Consider the following 18,422-nt stretch of genomic DNA (forward strand, 5'->3'; position numbering starts at 1 on the left):
AGTTTGGAAATTCGACATGGTTGGCTTTAAAAAATTTTGGATTTTGGATCTAGGCATAGCAAAAATAAGATTGAAACGTCATTTGAAAGGTGAAATAATGAGCTTTCACATGATACAAAAGTTTTTATAGGTTGTCATTGAAAAAAATTGATTCAATAGCGTTAGAACATAACATTATATGTTTTTTTTTTGCTTTTTCTGATGAAAATTGATCGAGTTTAAAAAATTCTAGCTCTTTTTGTAGATGCCTAATAGACATGATCGATATATATATTTTGAGCTGAAGCAAGTATAAAATTGGTATAAAATTTATTATAGGTTGTTTTATCAAAAAAAATTAATTTTTGAGTGATGGAAATGATTTTTTCACTTTTTTCAAAAGAAATGATTGTTTTTAATAATTTATTTTAATACTTTTTGCACATTGTAAGAAATTAAAAATTGTTTTATATTTAGTAGAAATATTTGACTTTTTAATGGTATAATTTTTTTTGTAAGCTTTTAAAATAAAAAAAAATTAATATAATGAAAAAAGAAAAAAGGTAATTTTTTTTAGCTTTTTCTTTTAAATTATGATTCTTTGAAATAAATAAACGCTTCAATTGACTCATTTTAATAGCACACAACCTGTTTTCTTACGACGTTAAGTAAGTAAAATCATAGTCCATAAACCGGATTTACAGACAACCTCTTTTTTTTATTTTGAGTAATTCTTCAAAAAAAAAAAAAACCAGAAAATCTCAATTTATGTTCAAAAACAAACAGAAACTAAAACTAATTTCTACACAGCACTGTATAAAGTGTAGTGCACAAGCATATGAACACATATTACTCCCATATCCTAAGATTGTGTTCAACTTTTCTCCTTCTTTTTCCTACCTTCCTACATGCAATACAATTTACGTGCGTAACTCATCCTGTGGGATAAAAATAACTTCATCTAAGCTCAACATGTTCCACAGCATCCAATAGCAACAGCATCTATACAAAAGGCAGAAATATTAAAACGAGATGAAAGAAAGCAAAAAACAAAAAAAAAAAAACAAAAAAATATTCCACAGGATCTATCAGGGATTTCCTATTCTATTATTGGTATTAGGCCGGGTCTTGTGTGTTATGCATTTAAATTGCGTGCTTTTCTGGAACACGATTGCTTTTATACTTTATTAAGGTGGAAATCCATATTAGTCTAGGCTGTGGTGGCTCTTATATACGAATATAATGGTTTTTAGCTTTTGCTCATAATATACGTTACGAGTAGCTCATTTTGTTTTTTGTCAATGTTTAGCTTTGTGTTAAAAAAAAATTAATGTATTCTGAAGAAAATGTGCAAGTAAAATGAACTTTTTTATGACAAAAATGACAGAACGGATAATTGCAAATGATGCATCCATAATTGTTGCTAATATTTCAGGAACTTTATCTATTTATTTGTCCTTAGAGTTGTCCATTCAAAAACTTGGGTTGGGAATTTGTGTCATAGTACAAAAACAATTAGTAGAGTAACTAAAGCAAATTTAGGGAACCCGGCCGAACAGCTCTGATTTTGACGATTTTTTTTTTCAAACGTAGGTAATTAAAAATACTTTAAAGTCTATAGATTAAAAATTGCCGGTGTTGCCATATCGTTTTTTAAAATTAAAATTAATTTTTTTTTTTAACAAAACCATTTTTTTTGCTTAAATTCCATAAAACAAATGATAGCAAAAGATTCTCTAGGTAATTTAAGGAAAATGTATGTATAAAAGGCAGTAAGGGACAATCTTCCATCGTTTAAGCGATAAATGCAATTTTCTAACATTCTGACCTCAAACACAAAAAAAAATATTTTGAAAACAACGGCAACACCTACAATATTTTAAAATACATTTTTAAAAAGCCAGAAGCTCATTCTTATCTCTTAAATTTAAATCCACTAAATTTAATCAAGATTTTTTGAAAAAATGATCCTCAAACTCAGAATTAAAAAAAAAATGTTATTAGAAAAATTTAAAATGACTTTTTTCCAAACTTTTTCTAATAAAATATGAATTTATTTAAAAAAAATTTTTGGCCATAAATATTATCAGTTGAATTTCGAAGCAAAAAAGGTAAAATATATCACACTTTTGAAAAAAAAAAAAAAATGAAAAATTACTTCAATTTCAATGGTTTTTTTTTATTAAAACTGAATTTTTGCATTTAAATAATTAATTTTCTCAAAGACTGTGGTAAATAGGAACTTTAAATTTTTGCTATTTAACTTTCAACAGTTATTACAAGGGTTATTAAATGAATAAAAAATAATTTTATGGATGTTGAACTTTAAAAAAAAAAATAAGTTACATTTTTTTTTCAAAACTTTTATTAAAAAAAGTTCTTCGAAAATGAAATACTTTTTAATTTTTTTCATAAACCGTAATACATATTGACATTTCCTTTTATAATTTGAAATCATAAAAAATGCGGCCAAGAAAAATTTAAAATAAATGCATTTTATATTACGACCAAGTTTAAAAAACGACATGTTAAAATTTTTTCAATAATTTTTTTTTCAAAAATCTGAGTTCAATTACCATTCTTTCAAAAGTCGTTCATTCAATTAACTTAATTTTGGTTTTACATATATGACTAAGCTTCTAGCTTTTAAAAAATTTATATTTGAATATTGTAGGTGTTGCCGTTGTGTTCAAATATTTTTTTTTGTGTTTGAAGTCAATTAATAAGAAAATTGCATGGAAGATTGTCCCTCACTCACATACATTTTTTTTCCTTGAATTTCCTAGACAATCTTTTGGCATCAATTAATTTATGAAATTTTAGAAAAATGTTTGAAAAAAATTTGTTTTTGTTCACAAAAATCTTCAATTGAATTTAAAAAATCAAAACGGCAACACCGGCAATTTTTAATCTATAGACTTTAAAGTATTTTTAATTACCGACGTTTGAAAAAAAAGATCATCAAAATCTAAGCTGTTCGGCCGGGTTCCCTAATATTGCCAATTTTTGAGCTTTAGTTACTCCACTAAATAAGAGAGTTCAAAAAAGTATGAAAAAGAGCAAAAACAAAAATTTAAGCGTCAAACGGGGAAATCATTTATAAAATCAAACACCTGCAATGGATCCCAAAATTTATTTACTTTCCTCAATTGTTTTCATCACAACTTGGAAAAATGCCAAAGGGCCAGTCCAAGAATCACGAGAATAAGAATAGATTTTTCTTTTGTAATTCCTTCTGCAAAATTACAAAATAATCTTGACATGTGCACGCACTTGTCATGAAAATTGCAAAGCTAAAGCTGTGTAAAGTGTAGATACATGAGCAATCATCAGAAAGTAATTTCAAACTAATTACAAAAATTGCTTGGAGCTGGGAGTAAGGTATAGAACTCGAAACAATGTGTCCATAACTATATTTCCAAAGATATGTATAAGTACAAGCTATATCACTCAAAGAAGATAGTGCCTCGAGGGCATGAAAAAAAAGAGTTGGAATTCCATTCCATCGAACCGAATCACACACACCACCAAACTACAATAACTGTGGCCGCATTGATAAGCGCAGCGCACGCGACACTAATTGGCTCAAAGCCATATTCGCGAAGCATTTGTACCTAGAGCTGGAAAACTGCACAATCCACCTGGCAGGCTTCACATGCCAATCAAACCAGGATGCATGGCGCTAATTCATTGTTTTCCACGTGAAATGAGTGCGCTTTTAGCTTCATCATAATAAACTCTATATAAGCCTTGTTGTACACTATAAAACTCCAGGAATGAGAAACAATATATTCGATTGTGCCTTACAATCGCCACCATAATCATAATGCACCCAATTTATTATTATTGCACTCTCTCTTGATTCTAACAACAACAAAAACGGGCTCAAATTATTAGGTGATGTAAGCCAAAAACTCCACTTAACCTTTTCAAAAGAAAATTGTGTCATTATTGCACAATCGCACAATGCACCACATGCGACCAGTCCAGAATATATGGGGATGAAATTCCTTGACTTTCGTGTTTTGATTGCAAAATAGTAGTTTTGATTGTTTCTAACGAATATTAAATTAAAAAACAAAAAGTAGAAAAATAATGTTTGTTGGCGTTTTGGCTTAATCGCATGGGAATACCTGCAGAAGTTATAATCAATTATGTAGGTTGAGGTTGATTGAAGGCTTAAATAATTAATTTTTGTGAAGGTGGATAGAATTTTTTGTTTTTTTTCTTTCTTTCTGTATTAAAAGTCAACATGCGTTTGTTATTGTTTTCTTTTTCGTTTTACAACAAAGTAAGAAAAAATGATGGGGAAGGTGTCTTCGATGAGGACGTTGAAGAATGCTAAAAACAATAGTATATTGAAAATTGTTTAGGCATGTATGAATCTCGCTAAGGGCTCAATTCTAAAGGGCGATAGTTACAATAAGGTATAATGGAAATTGTATTGTTTGTCCGCTGGGTATAGGCTTTTCGAAAACAGTGATCTTCAAAGGCAAAAGTTAGAATTGATAAAAAAGCACTAATCTACGAAAAGATGCTGAGATCCAAAGACGAAGGGCCATATTTATTAATAAAAAGGTCTTGCCAAAGACTTGAAAGCCACGTTAGTCTAAATAACCTTCCAAAGCTCTTTCTCAGCAAATTTACCTATTTACTTCATGAATTAGCCCACTTCCCAAAAGTTCTTACATTATATTTTATTACATCAAAATTTAAAGACTTGAGACTGAAAAATTTTTATGAATGAGTTTAAAAAAAGTCTTTCCATTTCTGAAAAAAAGAGTGTGTGTACACATGTACCTACACGCGACTGAAGTTATACTTCTCATTCAGTTGGGTGAGCTGAGCTGTTGGGTGAGCTAAGGTAAAGTGAGCTGGGCTGAGTTGTGAGGGGATACATTGATTTTTATTTGGAAAGTATGGAAATTATAATGAAATATGAAGATATTTTAAACTTTTATAAAACACCATAGCTTAAGATGTTTGGTTCTAGTTATTAATGGAATTATTTATAAATAAAACAGATAATTTTCTGTGATCTTTTTTCTTGGTTTTTTAATAGTAAATATATTTCTATTTTTTTAGTAAAATATTTCTTTTTTTATCATAAAAAAAATTCCGGTACAATTGGGGTACATTTTTTTTTTCGAAAAATCCTCCAATCTTTGAACGCTCCTGGAAGCTAAACCGCTTGAGAGCAATTTTTGGGAGTGAGGCCAAATGATAGCTTGTGTCATAGGCCTACGCTTTGCACATTATCAGATTATTAAAAAAACGCCTTCCATGTTAAACCACCACATCATGCCTTTTTTTTCAGAATCGTGCCTATTTTTTTTTTTAGTTTTAAGTTCTCCCGGTTTGAGAACGCGTGGACCTACAGGGATGGGAGTTGTACCCAAATGTAGGTTAGAGTCCTCGCTACCTTTTGGCATCAAAAAAATTGTTTTCATTTTCTTCAAAATTCCGCGATATAGGCGTTCGAACGCTTTGATCTAGAGACAAGGGAATGGTGCCATATGAAAGCTTATATTCTCAGCTACCCGATAGTGGTTTAATCCGGTTTTTCGATTTTTTTCAAAATTCCGAGAAAATCGCCGTTGAAAGTTGGGGTAAATTTTTTTTTTCGAAAAATCCCCGAATCTTTGAACGCTCCTAGAATCTAAACCGCTTGAGAGCAATTTTTGGGAATGATGCCAAATGATAGCTTGTGTCATGGGCCTACGCTTTGCACATTATCAGATTTTTAAAAAATCGCCTTCCATGTTAAACCGCCACATCATGCCTATTTTTTCAGAATCGTGCCTATTTTTTTTTTACTTTTAAGTTCTCCCGGTTTGAAAACGCGTGGACCTACAGGGATGAGAGTTGTACCCAAATTGCATCAAAATTTTTTTTTTTCATTTTCTTCAAAATTCCGAGATATAGACGTTGGAAGTTGGGGGCGCTCATTTTCAGCTCACCTCACTTTCAGCTCAGCTCAAATGAGCTGAGCTATGGTACCTAGCTCAAAAGTGAGCTAGCTCAAATTTGAGCTGAGCTGAAATGTGAGCTTTTTGCAACCCTGGCAACTTGCCACATGGAAATTACCACATGCAACTTGTCACATGCAACTTCCCACATGCAACTTGCCACACGCAACTTGCCACATGCAACTTGCCACACTCAACTTGCCAAATGCAGCTTGCCACATGCAACTTGCTAGACGCAACTTGCCACATACAACTTGCCACATGCAACTTGCCACATGCAACTTGCCACATACAACTTGCCACATGAAACATGTAACTTGCAACGTGTTGTGTGTTTTATGTTTGCCGTACTGCGGCGTACTGCATTTTTAAATACTAAAGTACTGCCTACTCTAAAGGTGAAACGACAGCCCTGCTACCCAGGGTGATCGCGTCATATTCCCTTTGACATTCTTGTCAAAAAGTAAATTTTCATACTCACCCTTCCATAACTTCAAAAAAAAATATAAAATCAGCACACAAGAGAATTGACAGCACCAGTATTTGCTATTTCCAACGCCATGGAGATATTTGCAATAACTTAAAATGAAACTTTTCATAACGGTTATAACGGTTCTAAATTTCAAGGTATAAAGTGTTTTAACAGCCAAAACTTTTTCAGGAAAGTCCGATTGTCTTGTTTTAAATTCCATGAAATGCAGCATGGAAAAATACCCTAAAACCATGTGCCATAAGCTAAGGTTGATTTTTAACCCTGGATGGTTATGCTTCGTCGAATCGACGAACACATTTTTCAAATTTTGAAATTTCCCTAAAAACATCCCAAAATAATATTAACTTTTAGTGAATAAAACATTACGATATCTGCACAAAATCTGATTTTTTGATTAGAAAATATGTTGAAAGGTTTTAATGCGAAATTTCAGAATCAAATTCACTATAGTTTGAGTAGAGCGTAGGTGTTAAGATGGGCTTCGTCGATTCGACGAAGGATAACTTTAGTGTGCGTTAAATATGCATAACCATCCAGGGTTAAATGACGCTGTTAGCTTTCTTGTAGACCCAGGTGAGGCAACCCCAAAAATGAAGTGCATCAACACCGCCGTTTGTTTTAAATAAGGCTGGCACCTAGAAAAAAATTACCTAATCATTGATTTTTCTTGTCAGATACGACAAAGTAAAGTTCAAGATGGTTTAATTGTTGCCTTCTGGTCAAAAAATTCAAAACGCATGTATTGTGATTAGATGAATACATAAAAACTTTCAAAAACCACAGAATTTGGTTTGAGAAGGAAGATGGGAACAGTTTTTTTTTTCAATTTTTAAATGCACTTTATTATTTTGCACTAGGGGCTGCAAAAATGATATAAAGGAGATGGGGCGTTTTTGGGCCATGAGCGTACATTAATGAGACTAGTCTCGAATTGAAGCTGGAGCTTAGTATATTCAATATATGAAGTTTTTTTTTAAATCGAAAGTCAGGGTCCTGAGATATAAGGCTCCAAAGTTCGTTCTGATAACCATTTTCTGTCCCTTTTATATGCAAATATCATTAGAACTATAAGAGCTATATGTATGTTTTTGATGTCAAATGAAAGGTTGTTGTTGTGCCTTTTCAACAATATATAACACATATTACACATAAAAAAGAAACGGCGAAAAAATAAAGAAAAAGTAAAATATTAATGAAAAAGAGAGTAATCCTGAACAAGTTTAAGGTTGACCTGAAAAAAACGACAAAAACTAAGGATGAGGCTTTGTTCCTGAAAGCCTCTGCAATAATAATCCGCTTTTACAAAAATCGGATTAGATATTTTTTCGAGATATCCCCATAAAAGGGTTTTTTTTTGTGAAAAATTCATACCAAAGCAAGACACGAGTACGATAACTTAGGCGCCGAGAATTGACAACGGCTATTTGTAGAGGTGTTCAATACAATTATTTTTTCTTACGGGAGGGGGGGGGGGTCAATGTCCCTCCTTTTATGCGGGAGGGGCAATTTTCAAAAGAAATACTTGAAATCATAAAAAAATTTAAAAAACAACGGCAACACTTACAGTTATCAATGATACTTTTTTCAAAAGCTAGAGTTATACACTTGATTTTAATTTTTAAATCAAACATTTCAATCAATCGTTTTTGAAATAATCGATTTCAAAATCAAGATTTGGGAAAAATAAGATTAAAAAAATACATTGGATACTATTTTTGTCAAGTTTTTCAATGAGAAATTGATTGATGAGTAAATTGTATCAATAATTTCCTAATCAAACACTGAAAACCATATCTTCTTATGCCTTGCTTCTACTTTTTGAGAAAAATGAAAAAGAGAAAAACTAATTTCTTAATCAGATTTTTATTTTCTTGGCTGTTTACCATTATCAAAAATCAGAAAAGATCGATATTCATACATAGAGAAACTAGATTCCCATTGTACGCTCACCGCAGGAGAGCCCTGATGGTGCAGAGAATAGTCCCCAAAAACTTAATCCACTGAAGGATTTGAAAAAAGTTTTCTTATTTTACAATTTTCTCAAAAACTAGAAAGCATAAGAAGATATGGTTTTCAGTGTTTGATTAGGAAATTATTGATACAATTTACTCATCAATCAATTTCTCATTGAAAAACTTGACAAAAATAGTATCCAATGTATTTTTTTAATCTTATTTTTCCCAAATCTTGATTTTGAAATCGATTATTTCAAAAACGATTGATTGAAATGTTTGATTTAAAAATTAAAATCAAGTGTATAACTCTAGCTTTTGAAAAAAGTATCATTGATAACTGTAAGTGTTGCCGTTGTTTTTTAAATTTTTTTATGATTTCAAGTATTTCTTTTGAAAATTGCCCCTCCCGCATAAAAGGAGGGACATTGACCCCCCCCCTCCCGTAAGAAAAAATAATTGTATTGAACACCTCTACAAATAGCCGTTGTCAATTCTCGGCGCCTAAGTTATCGTACTCGTGTCTTGCTTTGGTATGAATTTTTCACAAAAAAAAACCCTTTTATGGGGATATCTCGAAAAAATATCTAATCCGATTTTTGTAAAAGCGGATTATTATTGCAGAGGCTTTCAGGAACAAAGCCTCATCCTTAGTTTTTGTCGTTTTTTTCAGGTCAACCTTAAACTTGTTCAGGATTACTCTCTTTTTCATTAATATTTTACTTTTTCTTTATTTTTTCGCCGTTTCTTTTTTATGTGTAATATGTGTTATATATTGTTGAAAAGGCACAACAACAACCTTTCATTTGACATCAAAAACATACATATAGCTCTTATAGTTCTAATGATATTTGCATATAAAAGGGACAGAAAATGGTTATCAGAACGAACTTTGGAGCCTTATATCTCAGGACCCTGACTTTCGATTTTAAAAAAAACTTCATATATTGAATATACTAAGCTCCAGCTTCAATTCGAGACTAGTCTCATCAATGTACGCTCATGGCCCAAGTCCCATATAATTTTGCCCCATCTCCTTTCTCATATGCCTCAAAATCAAAGAACCATCCAAGATACTAATCATTTTATGTTATCACTCACTTCGACTAACTTCTCTCACGGTCGGTTGATTAAATCATCACCATGTCTCAAGTTTGCGCTAAGTGCGACCAAAGTATAAAACGATCCAAAGAAATTAAATACGTACAATGCGAATATTTCTGCGGTCGTTTTTTTCATAAAAATTGTGTCGATATAAGTGATAACGATTTTGGTATAATTGCCGAAAAAAGATTATTCTGGAAATGTAATTCTTGTCAAAGTATTAATCTTTCCCAGTTTATTAACAGTTTTAATGACCTTTCCGAGAGTTTAAATGATCTCAAAAGAGAGTTCTCTTCCTTCAAAGTGTCTCAGTTAAATTCCCCACCTCGCAAATTAGCGAAAAAAATCATGTCTGACTCTTCACCAAGTCAAATCGACAATAGCAATGATTTGAATCGCGAAAATAGTGATATGCCTGGTGTCAATAACAATTTAACTGAAAATTCAGAAATGGAATTTATTTCAATCAATGACCCTTCATTAAATAATAATAATCCCGGACCTTCAAATAAAAATGATTCCAAAACCGCCGAGTTTGTTGTTGTGAGTAAAAAAAAAAACCCCCCCAAAAAAAAAAAGAGAAATGAAAATTATTGGCACCGATACGTCAACAGATTTAAGTGCTATACCAAAAATAAAATGGCTTCATCTATCTCGTTTTGCTAACACAACTACTCCCGATGACATTGTTAAATTCATATCTTCAAAAACAAACATTCCTACAAATTCATTTAAATGTTTTATGTTAGTAAAAAAGGATGCAAATGTTTCTGAACATAAATTCGTTACATTTAAATTGAGTGTGTCACATGAACATTTATCAACAGTCATGGACTCTTCGCTCTGGCCCATTCATGTTCAAGTTAAATATTTTTTAACTCTGGACAGGAAAGAGAAAACGCAAATAAATCCAATGGGTCCATTTTTTGACCAAAAACAAGCTTACAACGTCATTTAAAAATTAACCTCTGCTTATGGCACATGCATCTCATGGAACTTAGACCAAGACGAATCCAATATACTGTTTCACAAAAATTCTGCAAATCCATTATTCTGCTTTTCGCAATTTTATAATTTCAAACTTCTGCAACTGAAAAAATCAAAATTCTGTACCTAAATTAAAAAAAGAAAAATTGTTTTGATAATGAAAAAAAAGTACGCGCTTTTTATCTTTACCAAAACAATTTTGTGTTTCATCATTTACAGAAATTTAGAATACAGAATTTTGAAATCCATAATCAAAACACATATGTAATTATTCTGGTATGCAATGATTGCAATCAATAAATTATACTTCATACACAAATGATATTTTATTAATACTTAAATATGTTTTTGTTTTTGCTCAAGCCTATACATATATCAAAAATAAAAATTAAAACATTAAACTTTATTCTAAATTTTAAATTTCCAATCCTCCATCAATCAGCATTCTTTTCAAAGCTATTCTATCAACTTTAAAACAAGTTGTCCTCGGTAATTCTTCTAAAACTTTCAAATACTTAATAATCTTCAATTGTTCTTTACTTAATTTATTTCGTAAATAATCTCTTAAGTTATTTTCAATTTCAATTGAATGAGTTGAATTTTTGAAAACAACAAAAATTGTTCCAATATCTTCTTTAGAATTTTCTTTACTGGACTGTCCAACAAGAGCTGATGAATGAACACCTTCGAAGTTATTTACAATATTTTCAATAACATTTGGCATAAGTATTTTCCCATCAGCATAATGTAAAACATACTTTTCTCGGGTAAAAACATTTAAAAGACTACCCGAATCAACTAAACCCAAATCTCCAGTACTAAGCCAACCTCCTTCGATGAAAGTCTCTTCATTGGCTTTATTATTTTTCAAATATCCCGAAAATGGAGCTAATCTTTTTAAACAAATTAGTCCCATTTCATTTGGGCCAAGAGAATTTTGATTCCTGTCAATTATTTTCACCATAACACCTCTTGTCAAAATACCTCCATTCACATTCTTTCTGCTAGTTAACTCAGTTGTTGCAATAGCACCAGCCATTTCGGTCATTCCATATAATCTTTCAACAGCACAATTTGGAGTAATCTTTTTTAAGTAAGCAGCATATGCTTCACCAATACTTTCACCACCAAGCATTGCCATTTTAAGTGAACTTAAACTCGATGGGTCTTGAGATTGTTCGGCAGCTTCCAATACGGTCATATAGAATTTTGGTACTTCAAAGTAGTGCGTTACTTTGTGGGTATCTATCATATTCTTTACAAATTCTCCTGTCAGTTCATTTGGTGGAGTTGAGCTGTAGACACGTTTGACATCGAGAAAAGCTGGTTGCATCATTATCGACACCTGACACAACCAACGGATTTCACTAAGAATCATCACAACACTTCCTGGTTTTGCATACCATCGACTGTAGACACCTTCTCTCATCATTGTGTGCGAATGGATTATAATTTTTGGCAACCCTGTGGAACCTGATGTAAAGCCCAAAATAGCGGTTTGAGTATCTGGATCTCCAATTTTAGGAACTTGGAAGTTTACAATGTCGACATTTGGTCTAAAGATTAACTCATCAACAGATTCTTGACTTTCTCCGTCTAGACTCAGAACTAGTTTTAGATTTGATAGACTAACACCTTTAAGACCTTTCAAGACCATAGATTTGAATTTTTCTTCATAAATTATCACAGCTGGATCAAGCATTGCCAAATATTGTGGAACAAATTCTAAAACAAGAAAGATGATACTAAGCTTTTGAACTTTCTCAGAAAATACAATAGCTCTTACCTTCTTCGAGATAAGTTTCAAAGAAACATACCGGAGCTCCAATTGTGTAACAAGCAAATGTGAGTGGTGTAATTTTTAAATTTAGAAAAGTGAAGAATACAACAGTGTCATTCTTTTTCACACCAAGATTCAATAAGTTTTGTGCTGCAGTTATAGTCTGATCATAAGTTTCCTTAACTGTCACATGAGAATTACTATCATGAAGTATTTCGTACACTTTTTTAGGGTCACTTTGTTTGAGATTCTCCAAAATAGCTTCACCCAAACCAGCTTTTTTTATATCAAGCTTTGGGGCTCGCCAAAACTTCTCCGACTTAACGTACTCAATATTACTCATGTTGATTCCGTATCGACTAATTTTATTACAACTTACACCTGATAATGTTAACTCTTACAAATGTCATAACTGAATAAGATACGTTTATTTATAAGATTTCAAATTGCATTTATTTATATGTTTAAACTAGCAGATTAGAAAGAGACGGTGAGAATAAGATGTGACTCTTTTGACATAATTTGATAAATCATTCTGCTTAAACTAAACTTATAATATTTCCATATAATTTTTCTTGAGAAAATAAGATCGAACTGTGCAATAAAGTTGTTAATTCTAAAGCTATTTAGAAACAATCAAATGTCTAAAAAAAAAAATCCCCCACTTAGCTTGAAATTGACTTGTTCTTACTAAGGTGTAACGTGTTGTTTAAACTGGTTGGGGAAATATGTAAACAGAAATAAATAAATTTTTCAAAGAAATTGATTCAATTTACATTTTACTATGTATCGGACTTTTGTACTTTTCTTATGTTAATAAACTGCAAAATTGCATCACAGGTTTCTTTCTTCAATTTTGTACTTGTCAGCAAACGGCTCTGATATCTTACTTTAGTAGGTACAGGTAAAAAGGCATTAAAAAAAAAAAAAATTGTTACACTCATGAAACTTGGCAAAAAGTTTGCTTTTGGGTTAAGAACCAAGGACAAAAAAATTTGGGTGGAAGGGTGTTTTTTCGAGGACAAGAGGGAGGGGGTGAAGGTCAAAAATATACTAAAAAAAATTGTTAGTCGAATATCATCATATTACACATGTTTTCAAGGTATATTTTTAATGCTGAATCTAATGACATAAAAATAAAGTCAATACGATTGCTCTAAGAAAAGTTATTGCCGATTAAAAACAAGTGTGCTTGTTTTTTCACTAAAATCCATGTAAAAAACATGCTACAATGATGAAATTCGGGATAAAGGTTTAAAATAAAGCAGGGACAAAAGATTCATAAAGTTCTTAAAATAATTTTTGGTGAAATGGTGTTTTTTTGATAGGTTAAGTTGTGTGTGAGAAAGGTATCATAACAGTTAACTTAAATTTTATTAATTTTTAAAACTTGGTGAAAAAGTTTTTGTTGGTATAAGAATTAAGAATCTATAAAAAGTACAAAATTATCTTGAGTGAAAGGGTTTTTTTTTTTTTAAGAAATGATGAAATTCGGAATTAGTACCTAAAAAACTGGGAAAAAATTGTTACACCAATGAAAATTGGTAAAAATGTTTCGTTTATAACACAAACCAAGTACAAAAACAGTCTATACAAATACTTTAGGTTAAAGGGTGTTTTTTTTTTGGGAAAATAGGGAAAATCGTATTGACTTTATTTTTCTGTCATTAGATTCAGCATCAAAAAATACCTCGAAAACATGTGTCATATGATGATATTTGACTCTCCCTCTTGCTGGCGAAAAACACCCTTCCACCCAACTTTTTTTTATAGACTTTTTTTGTCCTTGGTTCTTATCCCAAAAGCAAACTTTTTGTCAAGTCTCATGAGTGTAACAATTTTTTTTTGTATTTCTTGACTTTATGTACTATTTTACCTGTACTATTTTGTTTGGCTCACTGTATATTAGCCCCCGGAATTTTTTTTTTTTGTATTTTCAAACTTTTACAATTACAATTTTTCCTTTCGGAAATGGTATCATTTATTACTGTAAGTGTTGCCGTTGTTTTTTAATAATTTTTTGTTAGAAAAATGCCCCTCCCACCTAAACGGGGGGAGATAGACCCCCCTCCCAAAGAAAAAAATGTTTGTATTGAGCTCCTCTACAAAAACCCGTTATCAAATCCTTTCGCCCAAGTTATCCTACTACGTGCCGAAACAACATGTTTGTTCTATACCTAAAAGTTCGAATTTCTGTATTTGGGTTGAAATCGAAAATTTTTTTTTTTTTGAGCCAATTTTGAAATGATTTTCATAAAAAATACCTCGATTGATTGAGAAATAGATATAGTTTCAGAATATATTTTTTAAATAGCATGTTGTTTTGAAAACATAGACTTTAAATTGATGCCGAAGTTGGGCAAATGACGAAAAAAATGGAATTTTTGAACTTTGACAGCTTATAAATTCTAAGTGGTTTAACCGAGTTACATGTTTTATACATTGTTGAAAAGATATATTTATCTTCTATCAGAAACTGTAAAAAAATCGAAAATGGGTAAAAAATTGTCGAAGCTAGAATTTTTTCAATGGGTGAAGGTCCAAAAAACCGTTTTTTGCCGTAACTCTAGATTTTGGGGGTGTTAGGGGATTTTCAAATACCGTTCCGTAATCAGTGCGACTAGCTCTACAAAACCTGATAGGTCTCCGCCCGCGTATATTTTGAAACCTCATTTTTGTAACACCGTGTAATAGAAGAAAATTGTTCGATCATATATTACTAATTTATTAGTTATTTAATATTTTTAATTAATTTCATTGCCAATTCACTTGAATTCTGTTGATTTTGTTAGTATGCAATGTTTTTTCTTATGAATGAATTAAAAAAATATTGAAAAACTAATTTATTGTAGTTTTAAGTAATCGCTGCCGCAGCCGTTTAAAGTTTTTATTTTACAACTTTTTGTATGAAAATGAGAGAGATTTGGGGAAAAAATCTAAAGATAATTTTTAAACTAATAGCTTTAGATGAATGCGGATATGTAATACTAAAATTTAATTTGTCATTTAACACTTTTATCCGCTTAAAAAAAAAACTTTTGGAATAAAAAAAAATTTTTTTCACCGTTACTAACGGTACCCGCCAAGAACTTTTTTTTGTTTTCTGAATATCTCGTACATATCTTATCCGATTTCAATTAAAATTTTTATGAAAAAGTGTTTATTAACGTAGGTAATATTAAAATTTTCAAAAAACACATTTTTGGATTTATTTAAAAATATTTCAATTTTTTTTTTTTTTTTTTAATTTCATGTTGAAGTGTTATTCAATTAGTTCTTCAAAATGGCATAGGTACCAACTTTTTTTTTCAAAAATTTTGGAAAATGTTTCTATATATACAAAAAATTATTAAAAAAAAAGAACATACTTCGTTTTGTGAACCAAAGTCATCAAAACGGTGTTTCATTTATTATAAAAACAGATTTTACGTATTTTTTTACATTATCAAAAAAACTTAAATAAAATAAAATTATAATTTTCTCAATTTTCTTTCATAAAAAGCTTTATGACAAGAGCTTCTTTTTGCATAAGAGCAAGTACGTGCTACCCAGTCGTGCATTTTCTTTAAATTTATATTTGTTTCCGCAAGACACTATATAATTTATTTTTTTAAATTACATTTTTAATAATTTTTTTTTTGTAACTATTATTAGTAATTTTTATATTTTTTCCAAATTCTAAAAATGTCAAATCAAATACTGTAGTTATGAAACAAAAGCACACATTTAAGGTAACACAATTTTAATACGTCGACCTCTGAGCACAACACTCTCGCCAGCTCTCGATTGTAGCAAAAAATGAAGTCGGAATTTTTGCTAAAAGCTTATAAAATTTGTTGTTCATTTTGACTGGACTACTAATAAGCGTGTTTTTTCTTCAACTCAGTGTATGTAGGTATACTAATTTTTTGATCTTATACGCAAAGCAAAAACAAAAGAAATACTTAGGTACTTGTGTACCTAGTTTGATTTTGTGTTTTGTTTAAATTTAAAAGTGAGTAAATACTGAATTGCAGAAAGACTAGTACAGCTAAGTTCAGACTTAATCGAAAAATCATGACAGTAGCCACTTGGGTGTTTCGCTTAACTTTTTTGTAAATGGTATAGCCCAGTCGAATTAAACATTTCAAATGAAAAAATTAGATTGTGCAATTTTTTTTTCAGAGAGGATCACTGAGAGCTTAAAACCAGTTCTTTGGGAAAATCGACCTTGAGCCAAGGCCGCCATCTTGGATCAAAGGTAAAACACGTTTTAGTGAATAACTCGGCCATTTTTGATTTTTGACAAAAATTATCTGGATAAAACTTGCAGAAAATTTTATTTTCTATAACTTTTATCTTAATAAAATTTTCTATATGACCCATATTTTTCGAGTTAATTTGAAAAAAACTATACCCCTACTCAGCTTAAACCTTAAACCCGTTTAGATTATAGATTTTTTTTAAGATCAACGCAATATGGGAGTGTTTTAATATGTTTTTGGGGATGAAAAATCTAGCTGCAAATTCCTGACATTTTATAAACAAAAGGAACTATCTCAAAATTATTATGGGTCATTTTAAACAAAGTGAGTAAATATTATAATTGATGTCTAGCAAGACAATTAACTATTTGAATTTTTTAAATCGGTTCATTAGAATGCCTGAGATATGACCAATTGTTTATAATAAATGATTAAAAGAGAGAGTGAGTTATAAATAATTGGTCATACCTCAGGCATTAATGAACCGATTTGAAATATTCAAAGAGTTAATTGTCTTGCTAGACATCAATTATAATATTTACTCATTTTGTTTAAAATGCCACTTACCAATTTTGAGATAGTTCCTTTGATCCAAGATGGCGGCTTTGGCTCAAGGTCGATTTTACCGAAAAACTGGTTTTAAGCTCTCAGTAATCCCCTTTACCGTATTATGAAAAAAAAATTGCACGATCTAATTTTTTCCATTTCAGCTTAATTTGTATGCTTGTATGGATCGAGACGAGCGAGAACAACACCTGTGGAGATCGTTTGCCGACAACAGCCAGTGAAGGAAGTACCGTAATCTCAGTTTTAATTTTGACATGGTTGTCTTTGAAAAATTGTATTTTTTTTTTGTAGGTGTAGTACAGATATGGTTGATGCATATTTCAAATGGTTAAAAAATTAACTTTCCAATGATATAAAATTTATTATAGGTTGTCATGTAAAAATATTGATAAAATATGATGTGTAAAGAAACAAAAGGAAATTTTTTTTTACTTACGAGGGAGGTAAGTACCAAAAAGCCAACGGTTACACCAACAACAATGTACTGTATCTTTTTGTAAGGTCAAAGACAGACTTGTTCTTATAAATTGATTAATCAATTAATAATAATTAATTAAACAAAACAAAATATATGGCTTTAAAAAAAAGGAGTTTTGGTTTTTAATCAATTTTTTTTGTTCAAAATTTTGATTTTGAAAATTAATTTTTCTATCTATTACCTAAACATCAAAAGACATAGTTTTCGGCCTTACAAAAAGACACAGCACGTTATCACAGGTACAATCGTTGATTTTTTATCATTTTTTTTCCAAATTCCAAATTCAATACTCTAATTTCTTTTTGAACATAAACAAAAAATAGGATTCAAAAACGTCTTGTCGTTTTCAATAAATTAAAAAATAAAACTACTTTCTTTTAGAAAGCCCTATATTTGTGTTTTGAAAATTAATTTAAAAAAAAAACTACTCCATCAAACAGCTTTATTCAAAAACAAGATACAAGAACAAGTTTCTGACCTTACAAGTTTTAACCTAACCAACATCCCATATATCGTTCCTCTCTATGGTTGCTAACCCAAAAACCACGTTTTATATCTTTGGTGTTCATGGCTCTGGTTTTTCATAACTTCGGTTGTTCATAACTTTGACGCGCATAACTCTGGTCTGGTATTCATAACTTTGTCGGTTTCCCGAATTTATGCTAAAGGTTTATAAAATTTGTTGTTCATTTTGACTGAACTACTTAACTTATACTAGTAGGCTCATTTTTTCTTCAACTCTTCACAAAGCAAAAACAAAATAAATAGCTACTTATTTTTGTGTACCTAGTTTGTTTTTGTTTTTTTTTTTTGTTTAGAAGAAAAAGTGATTAAATATTGAATTGCAGAAAAAAACAAGTATATCTAAA

General features: G+C 30.6%; 1 protein-coding gene across 1 annotated transcript; it reads right to left on the reverse strand.

Annotated features, from left to right (window-relative positions):
• Window positions 1–10,811: 10,811 nt before the first annotated feature.
• On the reverse strand, window positions 10,812–12,714 carry LOC129913255 (2-succinylbenzoate--CoA ligase-like). Its single transcript, XM_055991840.1, has 2 exons — window positions 12,271–12,714; window positions 10,812–12,209 (listed from the first exon to the last, which is right to left on the reverse strand). The coding sequence occupies exons 1-2, from the start codon at window positions 12,605–12,607 to the stop codon at window positions 10,900–10,902; spliced, it is 1,647 nt and encodes a 548-aa protein (XP_055847815.1). The 5' UTR covers window positions 12,608–12,714; the 3' UTR covers window positions 10,812–10,899.
• Window positions 12,715–18,422: the final 5,708 nt, after the last annotated feature.

Source organism: Episyrphus balteatus, chromosome 3 (assembly GCF_945859705.1).
Source record: "Episyrphus balteatus chromosome 3, idEpiBalt1.1, whole genome shotgun sequence".
NCBI lineage: Eukaryota > Metazoa > Arthropoda > Insecta > Diptera > Syrphidae > Episyrphus > Episyrphus balteatus.